The sequence below is a fragment of the Ambystoma mexicanum genome, chromosome 7q (assembly GCF_040938575.1).
Source record: "Ambystoma mexicanum isolate Mex_15411 chromosome 7q, UKY_AmexF1_1, whole genome shotgun sequence".
NCBI lineage: Eukaryota > Metazoa > Chordata > Amphibia > Caudata > Ambystomatidae > Ambystoma > Ambystoma mexicanum.
In genome coordinates, this window is record NC_090941.1 from 735,681,714 (window position 1) to 735,702,317 (window position 20,604).

Consider the following 20,604-nt stretch of genomic DNA (forward strand, 5'->3'; position numbering starts at 1 on the left):
ATACCGTCAAGTGACTGATTTCCTAAGCCTAAGCCATCACATCTTGCAGAAAAGCCTATCTTTCTGTTCAGCACTGAGGCTCTGGTGTAATAGGCTACGGTTTGCATGATGCAGTCCGCCCAAAAGGGGTGTCTTGATAAAGATGCGCGACTCTGCTGAATATGGGCTCTACCAGAGAATATGGCCTTTCTGTTAGCAAGGGCCTGCTGCTGGATTCTGGATTTGCTTCCCAGGCCGCAGACCAAGATGTCGTGGAAAGAGGTAGAAATGACATGTTTGGTATCAGTCAATTTCCTCTACCGGTACAATTCAGATTGCCTTTACTCCACTGTGTGCCCAGGATGTGATGTTGATCGCTGGAATAATCCTGACTCAGACTGCGCATTAGCTGTGCCAACGCGTTCCTCGCCACTGAAGGGCGCCTCACATTGGAGTAGTGAAAGAAATGGCCTTGACAGAGCATCCCCCAAAAGTATCTCAACAAGAAAGAAAAAAAACCACTGGAAACTGGGCTGCTTAGCAACCAGCCTCCCGTTGCTAGGCTGCGCTCCCTTAACATGCCATAGTGAATGCTATCAGAGTGAAAGAATAATTTGGTACGAACAAAAGCCCATGAAAGGGACTGCGACTTAAGTGTGTCTGCTTTACTCCCGGAGAACAATGCAGCTGCCAAACCAATCTGGAGGCAGCGACATCCTTCTTCTGCACACCCTGCAAGCTGCTCCGGCTGGGGCGTGAGGGGCCCGGGGGCGGGAGGGGGTATGGGCTGGCCTTAACGGCAAACACACTTAATCTGCAGCCAAAAAGTTCCAGCCAACTCTTAGTTTAGCAGAGTGGGGTGCCCCCAATATCATACCTGACGTACCCCAAGGGGAAGCTTCTCTGTGTGCATGACTCGCAACACAGGGCGATTCTACCCAGTGGTACATATATAGGCGAACACCTAGAATCTGTGACTAATAAGAAGGACATTAACACAAATCTCTTTTGGTGAACTTGTGGATCAGGAGGCATCACAATTGAAGAAACATCTGATACTAATCTGAGATATTAAAACTAGCAATGACGTCAGATGAATTAAAGAACTCATTAATATTTGACTATTTAGCTTTCATAATAATTGCAAAGTACAGTTCCCAAAATGTGCCCTTTATGTGAAATTAAGTTGTGCACCAAACTAGGCGAGTCTCATGATGAGCCTTTAAAGAGGTTGCCCTGTTGTGATAAGGGCACATTATGACGAGTCCTTTTTGCAAAGTTGGCCATCACTGACTATATCATGCTATGTTACGTTGATAGCTCAGCCGGTTGAGGCTCGCTGCGATCTGAGCATGATTTTCAGATCGCAGGTTCGAATCCCGGCAAGGCCAACTCAGCCTTTCATCTTTCCGAGGTCGCTAAATGAGTGCCAATTTCGGTTGGGTGATATTGTAAATATGTGCTCTGTAAAGCGCTTTGGATTAAGGCGCTATATAAACAATGCATCCTTATTATTACTGTGCCGAATAGCAACTATAGCAGTTTCAAAGTGCCTAGGCTTATCCGAAGAGTGACGTCTTGTGAGCCTGCCCTGGTTGTTAATTAAGCTCCATGCCAAGTAGCAGGCGCGCCTGACATGCATCCGGCGGATCCAAATCGTCTTCATTGGGGGGGCAATCTGTGAAACCCCTCGGTTCAGCCGCCCCCAGCAGACCGCCTGAAGGGTCGCCACAAACAAACCTACTTGCCTCCTGTCAAACAACTCTGGGATCGAAACTGCCGGATATCCAGAGTCCGAAAGTTCCCGCTCCCAAAGCCTGAAGCAAGCCAATGCATGCACAAACTTAAACACAGGTCCTGAAAGGCGGTCCCTGAAGAGGGCCAGTGAAAGCATTGTTTGAATGGTACAGGTGCGCACCACCGGGTTGGGCTCAGATTTTGGAAATTGCGCTCTAAGTGGTATAGACGAAACCCTGCCGAAAATGCTTAAGAATACAATGGAAAACCTCAAATAAATTACAATTCTCCACAAACACAAAAGCTGCACCAAGAAGATGGGCAGCTATTAGATATCTATCGGGTACCCAAGTAATGTATACACACATCAGAGTGTGCCAAAAACCCATTATTTTCCCCTGTAATGTTCCTAAATAAAAAAATAAATAAATAAGTAAATACGAAGGGAAAAAATACAGAAGTGTCCTCAATGAAGGTTTACGTGCCCAGCTCTGTTAGCGGGAGAGGCATTGCAGGGTCCGATGATCTCCAGTTTGGGGGCACCGCCAGTATGGAAGCAGTGGACCTTTATCTTCCAGAATGTACCCCGTTTGCAGGCCTGTGGATCCCATGCAAATTCTCTGTGGATATGCAAATTCGGTGTGGCCCTGCATTCGCTCGGCAGCATCTGCGCCCCCGGCTCCTTTCCTTGGGGACGGGGTGCAGCGACCCCTGTGAATGGGCGCCGCGCTCCTGCAAGCTCCGTATGATGTACAGGGATGTACCACTCACAGGATTACAGCGGGGATAGGGGGTATGGCAGGAATCCGCCTGAATACATTATTGATCGGCAGCCCACCAGACGGCTCAAGGACCATATGCCCAATGTTTAGCAAACTGCTTTAAAATGGATATGGTTTTTGACAAAGCACCTGCTGCCGATACCAGGCAGTAGTGAGAACGCGCTGTTAGACAGACAAGAGGACAGTCTGTTTCTGGAAAAGCAAAAAACACAGCACACAACCTTGCAAGATGCACGCCTTTTAGGTTGGATGCTGGCTGTAGAGACTTAGGCTGACTGGAGATATGTGCTAGCCTAATAAAAGGGATTATTCTTCGAAGGCAGCTTGTGATATATTGTATTGTTGTCATGTATATAGCGGCTTTTACCATTATTTTAGTCTCAAAGCGCTGGTAGTAGGAGCGCCCCCAGTGGACTGAAGTCCAGAGAGTTGGAGGTCATGGAGTAAGATTAGAATGCGTGTGTGCAAATATGGCCGCACGTGCACTATAGGACAATACCAATGTTACTGAACACACTCCTGCTAATTCTAACTTCCACTCAACCTTGCACTCCACCACCCTAACCAGTGCCACATCCTTCCCTATGCCACCGTACCACCGAATCACCACATGCACAAACTCCCTGGACCACAATCACAAAGCACATGACGCACACATTTGAACCCACGTGGATCACTACACCAACCCCTAATTGATACCAAGCATACCCAACTCAGGACATGTTCATACCAGGTCTCCACAGACGCTGTGCCCCCAAAGACACCTTGGAGCTCACCTGCTCACAGAAGCTGCGTTCTTCCAATGTGTACCCAGCAGCACCCGAGCAAAAGCTACCATGCTGTCCTCCCACACCTCCGGCTAACTTCCCGACACAACCACCACCAGCCCAAGCCATGCCTGCAAATGCTTCAGCCGAAAGACCCAAGGGGTCACACACATGTACAAAAAAAAGTCGGGCTGCATTAGACCCCAAAACAAAAGAACGAACATAACCCACACTTTCCGTTGCAAAGCAACTTTCAATATTATATTGGATAGCATAATAAATAGGGGCACTAAGCAAAGAGGGAGGCGAGTAGGAGCCGCCAATCAAAACAGCCTGTTTACATTTCTGAGAACCAATAAGATTGTTGATATTAAAACCACAATCAGAGAGCAATAGAACTTGGACATTTCTGAAGGCAGATGACTAATGAATGGAAACCAAAACAGTGTGAGGCAGTGTCCAGCCTTTCAGCCCCAACTATGAGGCTTTGACAACTACCACCCAACAAAGTAGCAACAAAAGACGCACACAGGCTTAGTTTCAAGTCCAAGCTGCTTGGCGGTACCACTAACAACAGTTGAAGATGACAAACACAGAAAGTTTACACTCTGTTGAAAAAGAGGTGTCTTGTTTATCTCAGTTGAAGTTGCAATGTGTAGATTCAGCTGAGACAGTAATGCGGGAAATCAGTGATATGGAGCTTAGTCTACAGAGAAAGTTATCACATGGGAACCGAATGGACCCCAAGGTTTAATCCTAGCTTCCCCACTTGCCCACTTTGTGCACTTCTGGATAGATTAGGTTATCTAACAGTGCTTCAGTTTCTTTAGCTGCCATCAATTCAAATTGCTTGGAAAAGGGATAACTGCCCATATTACAACACTGGGGGTCCTTGTTGACTGGCTCCTTTCAAAGCAGGAAAGAACTTTATCTGTGGCAATTAAAAAACTCAGCTCAGGGGAGAAAGTTGTGTGTTTTGGTCCGGTTTGGATTTCATCTTCTGACACTTTACAAATTCAACAGCATCTCCCTCTCCCTTGCTGCTCGGCCTTCCAATTGCAATACCAGTCCATTTCAAGGCCCTCTGCATGGGCCTCAGGCTCTACTTGGGCCCTCCCTAGATCTGGTCTTTTAAACCCCTCTTCATGATAAGACCAGGTTGGGTGGGGTGCCTTCTTCGTCCGAGCCTCATGCCTCTGGAACTATCCCTCAGGCCATGGGGACCACCAAGGTCCTACCGGCCTCCTGCGAGGCCACCGTGTCTTAGACCTTCAGCTACCTGCTAAGCCCTCCCACAGTCTCACCTAGCACCAGTAGAGATCCCAGTCAGGGAGCATTGTGCTTTATACGTGTTAAATAAATAAATAATACCTCATGCCCAGTTTTCCCCATTTCTCAGGTTATGTGACCCTGGAAAGGAGATATATTGAGGCGGGCGGGCGAGAGGTGAACATACGTTCACTCTAGAATTCAGGCAGAATAAATGCAAGAACACCTGGTGAGGTAGCTCAAATTTTACACGGCGCAGAACAATAATGCTGCACGCCACAGCGGCAGGGGGCTTTGGCTGACAGAGCACTTTGCAGTAAATATGAAAAGCCTTTTTACGAAAACGAGGCAAAGAAATGGGCATGTTTCACTTCTTGTTCTGTGAGGATTGCAGTGCTACACACTTACACACCAACACACACACGCGCACACACGCACACACACGCGCGCACACACACACACACACACGCACTCACACATATAGACAGGCCCTTGTTCAAATGCAACTACCAATTGCCCAAAAAGGAATTCTGTTGGTCAAAGGCATGTGGTTTCACATACAACCACAGTGGGAAAATAGACCCACCAAACAAATCTTCATAATGGTATCTTCCACACAGCAACTTCCTTCATCACTGGTTATTTGTTTGTATTTCCAAGTTGTAGTGTGTTTCTATAGCAGGGAAATCTTCAGACAGTATCAGGACCACACACCATGCACTGGGTCCAAAGAAGTGTTGGGATCCACACATGTGCAAAAACACACTCCAAATCTCAACAACCGCCTCACTCCAAAAAATAAATAATGGCAAATAGTAAAGAGCTTGTTATGGTAAACCTTTAAAAGGTGTATAGGGTGCTTTCAATCAAGACAGATGGCCAATACTAATGGCCTGTGTGACCAATAACAGCTTCCAAATTGACATGAAAATAATGTCTACAGACAGATATCTAGACAAACAATTTATAGATTGACATGCTAATGGTCTACAGAATAAATAGCTAACACGTGTTTTGAGCTTTGCTCTTCGTCAGGGCTGTATTCCGATGATCATTAGCAAAAAGCTTAAGTGCTGGACCTTTATTCCTGGTATTATAAGAATCCTGGACAGGGCATACTCGGTGGAGAAATCGCCACTGGTCTCATAGTTCGTCGTAGCGGCATGAATACCAACCATAGGACCACCTGCTTAAGCTGTAATGACCAATGACCATTCAAATAAGCTGTAATGATATCTATGTCTAGTTTGTATACAATGTGCCATTTGCTTCCACGCCTGTACCTCTGTAACTAAGCTCATGCAAGTAACAGCGCCTCAATGCCCTTGGGCTGCTCGCGCGCTATATAAATATAAATAAATAAATACAATACTCAAGTTAAGCGCGCTTCTGAATGTGAGCTCATGGTAAGGCTCAAAGCACGACTTATTTTCCCGATTCTCTGTGTTGCAGGATTTAGGAGTATACGTTCCTCATGCCCTTGCTGCTCCGCGCGGTATGATAGCCGCAAACGTACTGAGAAGCAGTAGTTCAGGCCACCTGCTCTCAGAGGTGCCTGGCCTACTGCCTTGCCCTCTTTCTTATCCACACTCTCCCACCGGTCGCCAACATCACGACAAGGTGCACTTCATGGAAACTCTGTGCCTCCTTTTAATAGCCCTTTCCCGTGCAAGTGTACATTTTCGGGTGCCTAACCTCAACATGCATTCTGAGCTCCCAATTTACAATTTGGTAAATGCTGCAACGTCCCCAAATTGCGCCTTCAGAGATAATGGTATCACAACTGCAAAGGAGGACGTGCTCTATGAGGCTATGGCTTAGGCCTTGGCGTAGCTGCCAGGTGCTGCTTGAAAAGAGTTCATCTGAAATCATATACTCTATCTTTTTTTTTCACAAAAAAGCAAAAAGGCAATAAGCAGTGTGGATATATCGGACAAAACCTGCAAGTTCTCGGGGTGACCGAGACCTCCTTCTCCGGGCAATCCTCAAACAGCTTCAGCAGAGTGTCCCAAAAGGACAACAACCCTGACATGTACACAGTATGAAGGCACTGCCAGCAACTTCTTAGCTAAAGTGGGACGGTGCTTAAAGTGGCAGTGGCGTTGCCCACACAGATCCTTTTCTGTCTAGCTGTCATTGGCATGGTGACTGTGCCCAGGTCCTTCCATACTCCAACTGGCCTATAGAGCAATATGCCCATGGCCGAACCAAAAGTCCAAAATGTTGGTGTGTGCCACTTTTTTGGGGGTCAAAGTGGGCCACTATTTTGGCGAATGTGGGCCAGTTTGATGAGTTAATTCCCTCTGCAGCTAGTCGTTTTGACCAGTGTTGCTGAATAAATATTCTTTAAAATGCACAATTTGCATCACACGTTATCCAAAAACTCCCCCATGGGTACTATTCAAACATTTTGTCACAAAAGGAATGAATAGCCATTTTCAACTGTGGGCCACTTTTTCATTGGTGCCCGAGGTAGTGGTATGGCCCAGTGCGACCGCGGCTCCTTCCTGCCTCCACCAGGGACTCAGGGACTGGCTTGTTCAGTGCTCGCCGGCTTCCTGTGATTTCCTGTGATACTACTCAATTCTGCCACTACTACTCCATGTTCAGTCCCACGTGCCCAACATCCCCCTCTCCAGCATGGCTTTCCTTTTCTGCTTCAAGGGAGCACCTGCTGCAAAAGCGTGCCCAAACCTTTTTTTTTTGTATTCCTCAAAAGGCGAGCAACAATGCACGTAAACTAATGAATATGTAATAAATACACGGTGCTATAGTTCGTGCATTTAATTACCATTGTGCCCCTCAGAGTGCTGCTGTCTGTGCAGCTCAGCACAACAAAGGAAGGAGGTCCCACTGAACAGATTGGTTAAGGCTCGGGGGCAACAGATGTCTACAGGAGCTGCAGGAGACCAGCAACTGGTGGCCTGCCCATCTCCTGCGCACTTTCAATAGCCTTCTGCGTATGCTCGCACAATGGGGCATGTGGCGGGAGCGAAAACCCCCCTTAACCCTTTCAGCACGCTTTCCCTCCCAATTGCTGTCGGAGGGGTCTTTGTGTCGCCCTTTCCCCTGGGGGCGTCCTGAAAAGACACCAGGTTCCTGGCCTTTTCAGGAAATGGATTCTGCATTTGAGCGCAACTGCGCCCCACACACACGCACAGTGTGCGCGGAACCATCCGAGAGAGGTGGGATGTGTTGTCACCACAGTGGCAGTGGTGCACCGCGCAGCCCCAGGACTCGTGCACAGCCTCGGGTGTTTTAACTGCAACCGATCTATGGATATCAGACCAGGCCAATGAACGCGTCATTCCCCAACGATGCACCTGCCCCGCACTCACACATACCCACCACATACGCACCGTATCACCCGTAAGCAATGCACACACTCGTGCAGCTATACGTTGATATGATAGTGTATATATAGCGCCTATACATTGTTTCAAAGCGCTGGGCGGCAAGGGAGGGAACAAGGGAAAAATACAATGACATTCGTACAGGACACGAACAACGAGAATGTGAAATTAACTTGTCCTGCTTCTACGGGATATGCCACATGCACAGCCTGGGGCCAGTGGGTCCACACAGAATCGGCACACACTGCTCCTGGGCCCTGCCTTTCATCGACCAAATGCACACCCACACATCATCCTTTTTGATAAAGACTTGGAAAAGTGCACCCATTCTGGCCGCCCACTAGGCCACCTCTGCCACTTTAATCTGCAACTAATAACAACAACACATGTAAGACCACAATAAAAAAGGCGTGCATGGAGCAACCAAAGACACACCTTTATGGGATGTGTAGTGGAATAGACAACCAATGATCAGTCAGGGCGTGCAATCAAACTGCAGCAGCACGGTTTGCCCCCTGCACCAAGACATAAGACATGTGTGCAACATACACAGCGCCCGGAGCTATAAAAGAGCGACCACTCACAACAATGTCTCGAAAAACACCCCAGCTAACACAATGTTTTGCTGCACTGTGAAAAAACACATAATTAAATAATGCTACTTGTCGGGCATGCATCTCTTTCAACTACAGGTCGCCCAGGCGCTGCCCTCTTTCTTGGGTGCGTTACAATCACCCCATCTCAACGGCACTCCTTTTAGCCGACTATCGAGGATGAAAGGCTGAGCGGTCCCTGCCGGGACTCAAACCTGCGACCAGCAAGCGGCGCCAGCAGCACAGCGCATTCACTCAGATAACACTTCAGCTGCACATTTCGAAAGCTCGCGCGTTGCACAACCGCAACGTTGTGCAATTTCTGATTCTGCAATGAAGTGCATGGCGCCAGCGAATGCTTGTATTTTGCGACTGTCTAAACTTTTTGGGGCCAACATGCGGTGCGGGCGGAAAGTGCCCGTTTTCCGATATGATAAGACTCTGCTTTGTATGCCCAGTAATCCAAAAAATCCAAGACGCGGCGATCTGGTACTTACATTAAGAGGACAACACACCGACATGGGTTTCTTGCATCAGTCGGAGGAGCGGCTCTTTAAGGCAGTGCACGCTGCAGACTCCCAGGAAGGCCGGCCGCACAATGACTAGCTGAACAGATGGGATGTGAGGGCCTGCGCCGCAGCTATCAGCGAGCAGGCATCGCCAGCCAATCAGAGCCCGGCACTGGCACAATTAGTGGCCCAGGCAGATACAGGCCTCCCTCCCCGCCCGGCCTGCGTCAGGACGGCGCTGATGTCATCCTCGGGCCTGCCCCGGGCGGCCTGCGCATTAACGAGGGGCGTGCGGCCACAAAGGCCCACACAAAGGGGGCGCGCGGGCAGCTGCTCGGCGAGGGCCCCACTCATTAGGGAGCGGGCTGCCGGCACAGAACACCTGGCCCCGAGCAGACTGCGGCCACGGCCCATTGTTCGCCTTCACGAGACAAAGAGGCAAATTATTCCCCGGCATTAAAAAAAAAAGTTCTCCGCGGGCCTCCCGGCTCCCCTTCTACGCAAAAATAAACACGCCTGAAAACGATAGCTTCTCCAGTGCAAACGTTTTCTGCAGCTCTCTGGGTGCCCCCACCTCGCGGAAAAACGATGCTTTCGGTTCAGTTAAATTATTCGGGATTCTGTCTACCTCCTTCTGACCCCCGCTAAAAAAAAGTTAAATGTGCAAATTACAGTGGCAAATTTAAATATTTATTTCGCCGCTATTTAACCTGTATAACCCCCCCCCCCCGACACCCACCAAAACAAGGAAAAATATGCTTTCTCCACTTTAATAGTTTTCCACAAAGCTCTTTTGCCCCCTCAAATAATATACATTTCAGAGAAACATAACTTGCCAGGTTAAAATGTGTTCTCAGTTCTATTTAACTCCACCTAAAACAAAGAAACCATTTTGAAAATTGTAATTTCTGTCAAAAGTAACGGCTTCTCTTCCTTCTAATACATCTGAATTGCAGATTGTCTAATGTATACAAATAGCTCTCATGTAATGGTGCTTGCAAAAAGATAACTGCTGGCTGGACCATCTGCCACTCAAAAATGGAAAAGAGACACGTGTGCCCAGAATGCAAATTGCTGTTGGTCTATAGCCTAAATTGAAAGTTCTACTAAATACCCGGACAACATGTTTGGGGAGAGGTGCATTCAACGAGCAATGTTATGATAGATAAAACCAGTGGAGTAACTTTGCTGGAAATGTTGGGGGGGTGGGAGGGGGGTCATGACATCTGAAGAAAAGGTGTCCCAGCCAAATGAATGGGGACAAAATGGTGTGCCATGAAAGTTGGGGGTGGGGGACAAACACCCCTACCCCCCTAAAACTACACCCATGGATAAAACTGCAAGATTAAACTAAATGGCTACAATTAAACAACTGAACGTAAATGTGATGTTTGCTGTAAAGCTGGTCCGCTGCCTGTTATGTTGTCTTATACGGCGCACTGTCACCACCACTGGGGGGGGGGGGTCTCCAGGTTCTCACGTGGATCTGCAAGAAAGAGGGCGGGGTGGGCAAGTGAGGGTAGAATGATAGGATACGTCCAGCACCAGGAGAAACTGGCATCTGTGTCTGTTGGGCTGCAGAGGGGTTGATGGCGCGCACTCGCTTGTTGTATGCGTATGGGTAAGGCCCAATGCCTGGGTGGTTTGTTGTATGCAAATGTTTGTTTTCTGTTGGGGGTGTGTTTCTGTTTCTCGTGTGTAGTTTGGCTGGTAGTTTCATTGTTGCACCCGTAAGGGAAATGTCCAGTGTCATAGTTGTTTGTCATATGCAGGTATTTATTATGCTGGGTGTGTGTTTGTGTGTTTCATGTCTAATTTGGCTGGTAGTTATGGCTGTGGTTGTGAGCACTGCTGGTTGGTTGCACCTGTAGGGGTAAGGTACAGTGCCTGGAATTATTTGTTCTATGTAAGTGTTAGTTATGTTGGGTGTGTGTTTGTGTGTTTCATGTGTAGTTTGGCTGGTAGTTATGATTGTGAGCATTACTGGCTGGTTGTATCCATAGGGGTAAGGTCCAGTGTCAGATTTGTTTGTTCTATGCAAGTGTTAGTTATGTCGGGTGTGTGTTTGTGTGTTTCATGTGTAGTTTGGTTGGTAGTTATGGTTGTGAGCACTACTGGCTGGTTGTATCCGTAGGGGTAAGGTTCAGTGCCTGGGATTGTTCTATGTGAGTGTTAGTTATGTTGGGTGTGTGTTTGTGTGTAGTTTGGCTAGTCCATAGTGCATGTATAGTACTAGGGAGGTATGTTGAAGGGGAGCAGGAGCATGGTGGTTAGTACATTGGGTATAATCAAAAGTTCTTCCAAGTGTGTCCTTAGAATTCATCTAATTGCAACTCAATGCTACCCTCTAATTTTCTACATTCAATACATTGGCCACCCCACAACCCTTCCAAGCTCAACACAATAGCCACTCCCACAAATTCCTCTAAGTGCAATACCTCGGCTACTCCCACTAGCCCCTCTCTGCGCAGCAAGAATTACCAGACGCAAAGCGTGCTTCTGAGTGAAGCAAGATTAAACAGCTAATGTGACACATGGCTAATCTTCACAATGTGTCTGTTCTAACACGTTTCCTGCCTCCACTGTACCTCGAAGTTCAACATATATCCTGCTCCCAAGTACATCTAGGTGCAACACATTCCCTGTGCCCAAAAACCCATCTAATTGAAACACTTTTTCTACCCCCAGAATCCATCTAAATGTACCACATTTTCTACTCCCAGAATCCATCTAAGTCTACCACATGTTCTGCTCCCAGAATCCATCTAAGTGTACCACATTTCTGACCCCAGAATCCTTCTAAGTATAATACATTTCTTACCCCCAGAATCCATCTTAGTGTAACACATTTCCTACCTCCAGAATCCATATAAGTGTACCACATTTTCTACCCCCAGAATCCATCTAAGTTTAACACATTTCCTACCCCAGAATCCATCTAAGTGAACCACATTTCCTACCCCAAGAATCCATCCCCGTGCAACTCATTTCCTACCCCCAAAAATCCAAAGGCAACACATTTCCCACTCCCAGAATACAGCCAAGTGCAGTAAACAGATAACTCCCAACACATCCGACTGACCATCCAGTGGGTTATGCAGGCAATCTACACGCTCTTATAATAGTATTATCACCTGTAATGACGAACCACCTGGATTCAACTTTGGTGGTGTAGGGAAGAAACACCTAGAATCAGATTTTGGCAGTGTAATGCACATCCATTACACAATTAGACTAGATGCAAGTAGGTGTGAGATCAGAGGGAATAATAGAGGTGGGATTTTACCGGAGTACCGTAATGGCTGTAATGCCCGCCCCCACCACACTTACCTTTTCAGTCACCATAGGTTGTCTGCATGGACGTAATTTTAGGCTGGGACAGGGGTGTTTGTCCCATCCAACTTTTATGGCACAGCATTTTGTTCCCATTAATTTGGCTGGGACACCTTTTCCTCAGACATAATGTCCCCCCCAACATTTTCAGCAAAGTTACTCTACTGGTTGTCTGCGTCAGGTGTCCCAGGCAAACACGGGCAAACAAGGAATGGAGCTGCTCAGTAGGGAGTTGCCCTTTGCGTCTGAAACAACAGAAAAGGGAAAGAAAACAGAGGGGGAAGCGAGCAAGATGGAGGGGACCCGAGGGGGGCCCTCACCTGGAACGGGGCAGCTGCAGCCGGACCCGCATGCACGGGCCCGCTGCCGATGTAAATGCCTTGCCAAACCCCAACCACCAAGGAAGCTTGTACTGGACGAATGTGTTACAGGCTTCTTTCTATATGTTGCTCACACGCTTCTTTGCCCAACTTAAAGCTGCCACAGATAAAAAAAAGATGTGTGCCCTCTAAGAAACACAAGAAGCTAGCCAGGCAACAGCATAAGCCTGTGCGGGCAACACGTTTCGGTGTTGGTTATTTTGGCTCAATTATTTTGTTCTGGAAAGAACCTCTTTCTGGAATGGGCTGCTGAGTTCCCTGCGTTTGCCTGAGGCGCAGTCACGCTCCCAGCTGCTCCTCTCCCAGCAGTGCAGTATGTGTCTGACTGCACTGCTCTTTGTATCAGCCTCGGCCCTGCTGCATTCATGCATTCAGCTCAGGCCGAGCAGGACAAGCTGAGCACGGGTCTTTAATTACAGCGAGACACTTTGCGAGCGTCAGCCAAAGCAAACGCAACATAGAACAGCCAGGAGCATTTCTTGCATAAAGCGTTACTAACTGAAGAGCCCTACTTGATGTACGAGGCCACAAGAGAAAGGTTAGGATACGAGTTTCAAGGGCATCGTGCGTGTGTTCAAGGCTTTCCTCTTTGGGCACTAACTGGCTGGCTTCATTTTTCAACAACAAGTAGCCTGGCAAGATTGTTTTAAGGCGCCCATCAAGTATTTTAGGGTTGTAAGTTTGTGGTTGGGCGAGTTTTTTCCTAGTGAAACACAGGCCACAAGAGTCGCCTCTGGGCCACATCTGGAAACCTCTGGATTTGCTGCACCCTGAGAGTTCTTTCTTTCATTGCTTTGTAAAGTGCCAATTCATGGCGTGGAAAAACCGCTGTCATCCCCTTTGAGAGGAAATAGGTGGAGGTTTGTAAGTTTAAGCCGGCGCACCATAGTATCAAATGGCAACCACCATAGTATCAAAAGGCACCAGAACAGACAGAGAAGACCTCTTGGCGCTAGCATAATAGTGCAAGATATGAAAGTGAAAAAGGAAAAAGAGAACAGCCCAATAAACCATGGTGAAAAGAACATGGCTGTCTACAAGGCCCCTTTGAAGGAGGAAGGATGGTTATGGCAACGCCTTTAAGATATGATAGGTTATTTATAAAACGCTTAATGTCCAGAGGTTTCTAAGGCAAGACCCAGGGATTGAACTTGTGGTGCTCCGTGTCGTATGGTTTCCACGGCGAGCACGTTGCCCCTGAGCTATCATTCATGACAGGGTCTGCAGCATTCCTGAGCTCCACAAGCTGAAGGTCCTGCTTCCATGTTCAGTCAGTCTGTGTCTGTGGGGACAGCTTTCAGGGGGTAGAGCTCTCAAAAATGGAGCGACCTCACAGAAAGCAATGGGTGCAATGTGGGCAGATCACGAGCACAGATTCCATCACATCTTAATCCTGGCCACTAGCACCAGAAACTATGCTGTTTAAACAAGTACCTGGGATGTTCAACCACGTGGCTCCGATGGAACGCTGTCCAGTACGTTTACAATGCTGTAACAACGAAGCAGAGGCACCCATGCAATCATTTTCTGGTGGGCTTTAGTGAAATGTGGGGTACCTCGAGAAAGGTCCCTGGTGATAATTTTTCTGGTCACATGGATTGCTAACATTGATTGTAAATGTGGCAGAACTTTTACCTCCATTTTTACACATCTGCAGGATTCTCCATCATTTGCCAGCAGAGTTGTGGGGGCAGGGCAGACTTAACATGTCCGCCATACTTTTCCTGCCCCACGTGTCAAATACGGCAGCATTAATGGCAGCTTGTCTCATCATGTTGACAGTACTGCAATGGAATCTGCCTGAATTGACCTCCTGGTAAAAGCAGGTGAAATCCATAGGAAACCATTGTAAATGCCTCCCGCATTATACATTTTCCATAGTTGATTTTGTCTTTGTTTTACTCTTTACTTTTCCACTACGTGATTGAAAAAATAAAAATTGCAGAGAGGGGACCTTTTGCACTTGAGTGCCAATGGAAGTGCTACCTTCCATTCAATTCACATTCAAAATGAAAATGGCACCCACTGTGTACCAAAGACCCCAGAGATTGGATCAAAATCATAGAGAGGAAACACTGTAGGGGTTATTTTATAGAAAGTTTAAATCGCACAGAGGCAATCACATCTTCATGCACTGCCATACACTTGGGTTCCTGCAAGGCAAACAGCTATGGTGGTGATTCAGCGCAGTACAAAAGCATAGTGACGTAACATAACATATGCACTACGAAGTGCAAAGAATTGTACATTAAACCTGGCAGATCTAGGATAACACGCTTTTTTTGCCGCACTTTGTAGTGCAAAAGGTGTGAATGCCTTCTGTTGTGTATGCATGGCGAGAGACATTTACAATAGATCGCTGACAAAGTACAGCCCTTCTAAGCCTCCTTGACAGAGGCGTCGCTGGGAGGGGTGCTGAGGGGGCCATAGCCCCGGGTCTTTTGGTTGTAGTCCAAGATAGAAGCGCAGGGGCTACAACCAAAATGCTAGCTAGCCCTGAGCCCTGACGGTCCCGACATTAGTGTAGCCCTGGATCTTTTCCAGACCCAGCAATACCCTTGCTCCTTGACCTCTCTGCAGCTCTCTACCCTACAGGCCGCACCATTCTCCTAAACATCCTATTCTACAGGGTGCAACTCTAGGCACTGCTCTTCACTGGTTTACCTTCTTCCTCACTGACAGGACACACTTTGTCTCCATGCCCCCTATCGATTAAACCCTATCCAAGGGAAAAACGGGTACTGTCTCCAGAGCCCTCAATCTCTCTAGGCTGGACTACTGCAACAGTCACTTTCTCAATCTGCATTCCTCTACTCTCCGCCCTCTGCAACTAATCCAGAACAGGACTGCTGGACTTATCCTTGGCCTCAAGCCGAGGCACTGTATCTCTCCAGCCATGAAATCTCTCCACTGGCTGCAAGGGTCAAGTTCAAGACCGTCTGCATCGTCCACAAGGCTTTCTGAGGCCGCGGCCCGCTCTGCATCCAACTCTTCCAAAATATCTTCCTTCTCGAGCCCTTCGCTCAGCTACCTCCAACTCTCTGAGGGTCAGACACTTCTCCAGGCAGAGAGTGACAGGTAAATCTCTCTACTCTGCAGGTGCCTCCCTCTGGAATGGCCTCTGTGTCCCGCTCAAACTTGAGCCAGACCATCTGAAGTTCTGGAAGCAGCTCAGGACCTCCCTTTTCTCCTCTGCTTTCTCTCTCTCCCTCCCCTGCTGATTTTCCTGTCTACTGCGCTGACTGGTTGCGTGGTACCCTCAGAGCAGGGTTGGATTGGCCCCTCTGCCTTTCAGCCCGTGGCCGTGCCGAAACAAATCATCACTGGGGAGTGGGAGTCGGTTTCTGGCCATGCCTGGGCCGGTTTGGAAAAAAAAAATGAAAAAAAGATATGTTTTGTCCCATTTTTTAATTTTTTTTTTTCAAAAAGCCTTTCATCCTTCTTAGGTCGATAAATGAGTACCAACACAGGTTGGGTGATATTGTATGCATATTTCTATAAAAAAGAGCGTAAGCGTAAGTGCTATACAAAACATATTATCATTTGACCTTGGACTTCTGCTTGAATTCACAGTAATTTAGTGTACATAGGAACAATGCTATTTGATGCCACTTCCTGTTTTGTCAAGGGGTGAAAGGTCGTGTTTCATCGCTTCCCAGGAAATCACTTTGGGGTGGGGGGTCAAATGACATCACCTCTGGTCAAGGGTCATGAGGTGAGGGGTGGGCCACTTTTTTTTGGGTGACCGGGCCTATTTCTTGTCCCAGTCTGACCCAGCCTCAGAGTCTCACTGGGTACCAGGCTCCTCCATGATCAGTCTCCCTTGCACTGCCTCTGGGCCTTCTGTGCTCTTAAGGGCTGTATCTGTAACCCCTGCAGCCCCCTGCCTTCTTGCACTTACCCAGTGCTGCGCTGCCCTGGCTGCACTTATTCGGAGCAATGTGCCCTGATTGCACTTACCCCTCCCTCTCCCTGCCACTCCTCGTCTCCCTTTCTCTTGCACTTTGCTTTGTCGCACTTGCACGATCTGAATGACACAAGGCCTAGTAAGATCGCTTATCTTGTCCTCCCTCTGCCTCCCTCCCTTGTCTTGTCACGCCTAGAAACACTTATGTACAGGTGAGTTATAAATAACATATCATGTCATACTGCAGGAATCCTCCCTGCCTCTCCATCTATTCAATCTAGTTGCTGAATCCCTCAAACAGACTCCTAACAACCACAACGCCCACTTTCACCAATCTGTAGATAACGTGCACATATTCTTCCCAAACTCTTCCCCCTGAAAACTCTACACCCTCAAACATTGTCACCCCACCATCACCACCTGTATTGCCACCCATTTACTCAAACACAACCCATCCAAACAGAATACCTCCAAATGTTCCGCGCCACCCCACCCCAGCACAAAATCAACCTCACTCCCTTGAGCAAAGAAGTCACAATGGGCAATTCACACATATCCCTCGAATCTAGGCCTCACCATCGACACCCACTTATCCATAACATCACCAAATCAAGCAACCTACTGCTACACCTCCGGCACAAAATAAGCCTCCTCTTGATGACTTTGGTACCTCAGTATAGTCACTAGTGCTCTCCAAGATGGACTACGGAAATTCTATCCTTACTGCACTCCCCAACAACAATCTGGCCCTCCTGGAAGCTATCCAGAATACAGCAGCACACATTTTTCTAAACCTACCAAAATACTCACACATCTCTCCAGCTCTCTTCCAACTCCACTGGCTGCCAGTACCCCAGCGAACCACTTTCAAAGGGCTCTGCATCATATACAAGGCCGTACACCTTAAAACACCATCCTACCTTCACAACAAACCGAAATCCATCACCCACACATGCACCAGACAAGCCAACCTAGAATGCCCTACCCATTCCATTCTGCAGGCTAACCTGCACACAAAAACAAGCCTTCACCCAGAGCCTGTAATGCCCTCTCACCCCACATCTGTGCCGCACCTTCCATCGTCACCTTCTGCAAGAGCCTCAAAACCTACCTCTGTCCTTGCTCCTAACCTGCCAGGGCACCTTCCCTGCTATCCTTTGCATGTCCTAATCTTCTTAGCATTGCAACTTCTTTTTGACCTCCTCCCTTTTGAACTCTGTAAGGTGCTCTGAGACCCTCTGAGTAGGACCAGCGCTGTGTAAAAGTTTCAATAAATAAATAAATGAAAGCAGGATGAATCCAGAGGAGACCAACTGTTACCCACCAGCAGGAGAGTCCCATGCTGGGGGAAAGTCATACTTTCATGAGCCGAAATTAAAACAGGGGCTAAGACAGATTCACGCTTGTTTTTTGACACTTGTTTTACCACTGTGGGCTACTCGAAAATAAGCACCTAAATTATGATGACCAGATTTTCAAAATAAAAAACCGTGAACTGCCGCTGCCATAGAAGTAGGATTACAGTTTCAATTGTGATGAACACAAAAGAAGGAATAAAACATAAACAGGATGCTGATTAAACTGTTCTCCTCCCTATGGGTCCGTGGCCTGTCTCAGTGCCTGTTGAAGGCACTGAAAGCTGATTGGCGAAAAGTAGACCTGGAGAGAGGGATAAGGTGAGGGGAGTGAAAAGCGAGTGGGGAGAGCAATTGCCAGCCTGATCCTGGATTTTGCAATCGTGTGTGGCAAAAAACTGGGGAAATCGCCACCTGACCCTCAAATCCTGGGATGGGGTTTTTAAACTGAAAAAGCCTCGGGACCCCGAGAAGGAGGGGCAAATACCAGGGACAGTCCTGTCAAAACCAGGATGCCTGGTCGCCCTAGCCTAAGTGTTCCAAGGCAGATTATACGGAGCACCCCCATCTAGGCCATCTCCCAGCTTCATCTTCATCTTCACACTGAATCTGTTGGTTGTCTCCATGACCATCAGTCTGGCTACAGACCAGCCAGAAGCACGGAAACTGCTCTCCTGAACATCCGTGAAGACCTGCTCTCCAACCTCGATTTTCTAATACCCCCTCTGTCCTCATCTTACTTGATCTCTCTTCTGCCTTTGACATGGTCAACAATGCCATCCTGCTCAACCGTCTCCGTGATAACCTGGATATCACAGATCAGGCCCTAGCATGGCTGACCTCTTTCCTCTCCGGTCGACCCTCCCTGGTCCAACTAAGGTCCTTCCTCTCCACTGTCTCTCTTTCTTCCTGTGGTGTTCCCCAGGGGTCTAACCTCTCTCCCTGGCTGTTTAACCAATACCTGGCACTTCTTGCCCAACACATTGCTACTCTCTGCCCCAACCTTCAGTGCTACGCGGATGACACTCAGCTCGTTTCAGGCTCCCTTCTTCCGCCTGTTCTCCTTCTCTCATCTCTGACTGTCTGCTATCCAGGAGTGGTGTACCGCCAACGATCTATGCCTTAATGCTAGTAAGACGGAGATTCTCCTCGTCGGCACACCTGCTCCCTCCTTTCCTGACAGTCTCTGGCTGGCCTCCCTTGGCCCTCTTCTTGCTCCTACCTCTGAGGCTAAAAACCTAGGGGTCATCTTCTACTCCACACTCTCCTTCTCTCCTCACATCTATGACGTCTCTAAAAAGTCACACTACCAACTGCACCTCCTCAGAGGTATTCTTCCTTTTCTCTCCTTCTCCCAGAAGCTGACTGTCTCCAGAGCTCTAGTTCTCTCTAGGCTGGACTACTGCAACAGCCTCTTTCTAAATCTGCCTGCTTCTACTCTTCGCCCTCTGCAACTCATCCAGAACAGGACTGTGAGACTTGTCCTTGGCCTCAAGCCCAGGGATCGTATCTCTCCAGGACTGAAATCTCTGCACTGGCTCCTAGGGGCTGAGAGGATTAAGTTCAAGAGCCTCTGTATCTTCCACAAGGCCTTCTGGAGCCTGGGGCCTCAATACCTTCAACTCTCTCTTCCTAAATATCTTCCTTCTCGAGCTCTTCGCTCCTCCACCTCCAACTCCCTCAGGGTCAGTCGCTTCTCCAAACAATAAGTTGGTAGTAGATCTCTTTCTTCGGCTGGGGCCTCCCTCTGGAACAGCCTCTCTGCCTCTCTGAAACTGGAAGAGAACCATCTCTGGTTCTGGAAGCACTTCAAGACCTTCCTCTTTGCTTCAGCTTTTTCTCTTCCTCTCCCGGCTGAACCCATAGCTGAAACTAAACTGGTCACCTGGCTACCCGCTGAACTTGGGCCCAGGGCCTCTACCCTCCGTTGCACACCTGCACTGCCCCCCTGGCAACCCTTGCACTTGGGGTCTGTATCTGTATCCCAACAGTCCCCGTATCAGCACTTGGACATTTGATGTCTGCACTTACCCTTGCACTTGCCACCAGCTGGCCACACTTTTAAAATAGTTTTTACTGTTTGATCCCATGTACTGCACTGCCCCCTCCTATTCCCCCTCGCACCTTTCCCCTCCCCTGCACATCCCAATATCACCTGGCCTAGTAAGATCGTTGTCTCTCTCTTCCCCTTGTCCCCCCTCCCTTGCCTCTTCGTGCCTTGAAACACATTTGTAGGAGCGCGTTATAAATGCCATATCATATCACCCACAGATTCGCAAGGCTATGTTTAAAAAAAAATAGCAATCCAACATTTGGGACCAACTATAAACAGAGTCGGAGTAAGCGTAGATTTGATTTAGGGATATTTTTAAGGCCGGGAGGGGCGCGGGGGTGTTAAGGGAGAGAGCTTAAAAAAGCTGGGAAATATGAACATGCCTACAAATCCCAAGCCCCCGCCGTAAAGGGAGAGTTGCGCAAGTATGCCCCGATGTGTTTCACTGACATCAGATATAGGTGCAGGCATGCGCTGACCTGCACGCGCATATCAATGTCCCGCTGCTCATAGCAGGGCGGCTCATTATGGCGCACAGTCAGAGAAGGGACTTCCCGCAGCTGATCTCTGCTACCAGGGAAAGTCCC

At 48.1% G+C, this 20,604-nt stretch overlaps 1 protein-coding gene across 1 annotated transcript in view; it reads right to left on the bottom strand.

Annotated features, from left to right (window-relative positions):
* Positions 1-9,241, bottom strand: part of ZC3H12C (zinc finger CCCH-type containing 12C) — a 124,534-nt gene extending 115,293 nt beyond the window's left edge. Inside the window, exon 1 of the mRNA XM_069639988.1 lies at positions 8,978-9,241. Within this exon, the coding sequence (XP_069496089.1) occupies positions 8,978-9,001 (24 nt within the window). The 5' untranslated portion in view covers positions 9,002-9,241. The remainder of the gene's footprint in view (positions 1-8,977) is intronic.
* Between the last annotated feature and the right edge of the window lie 11,363 nt (positions 9,242-20,604).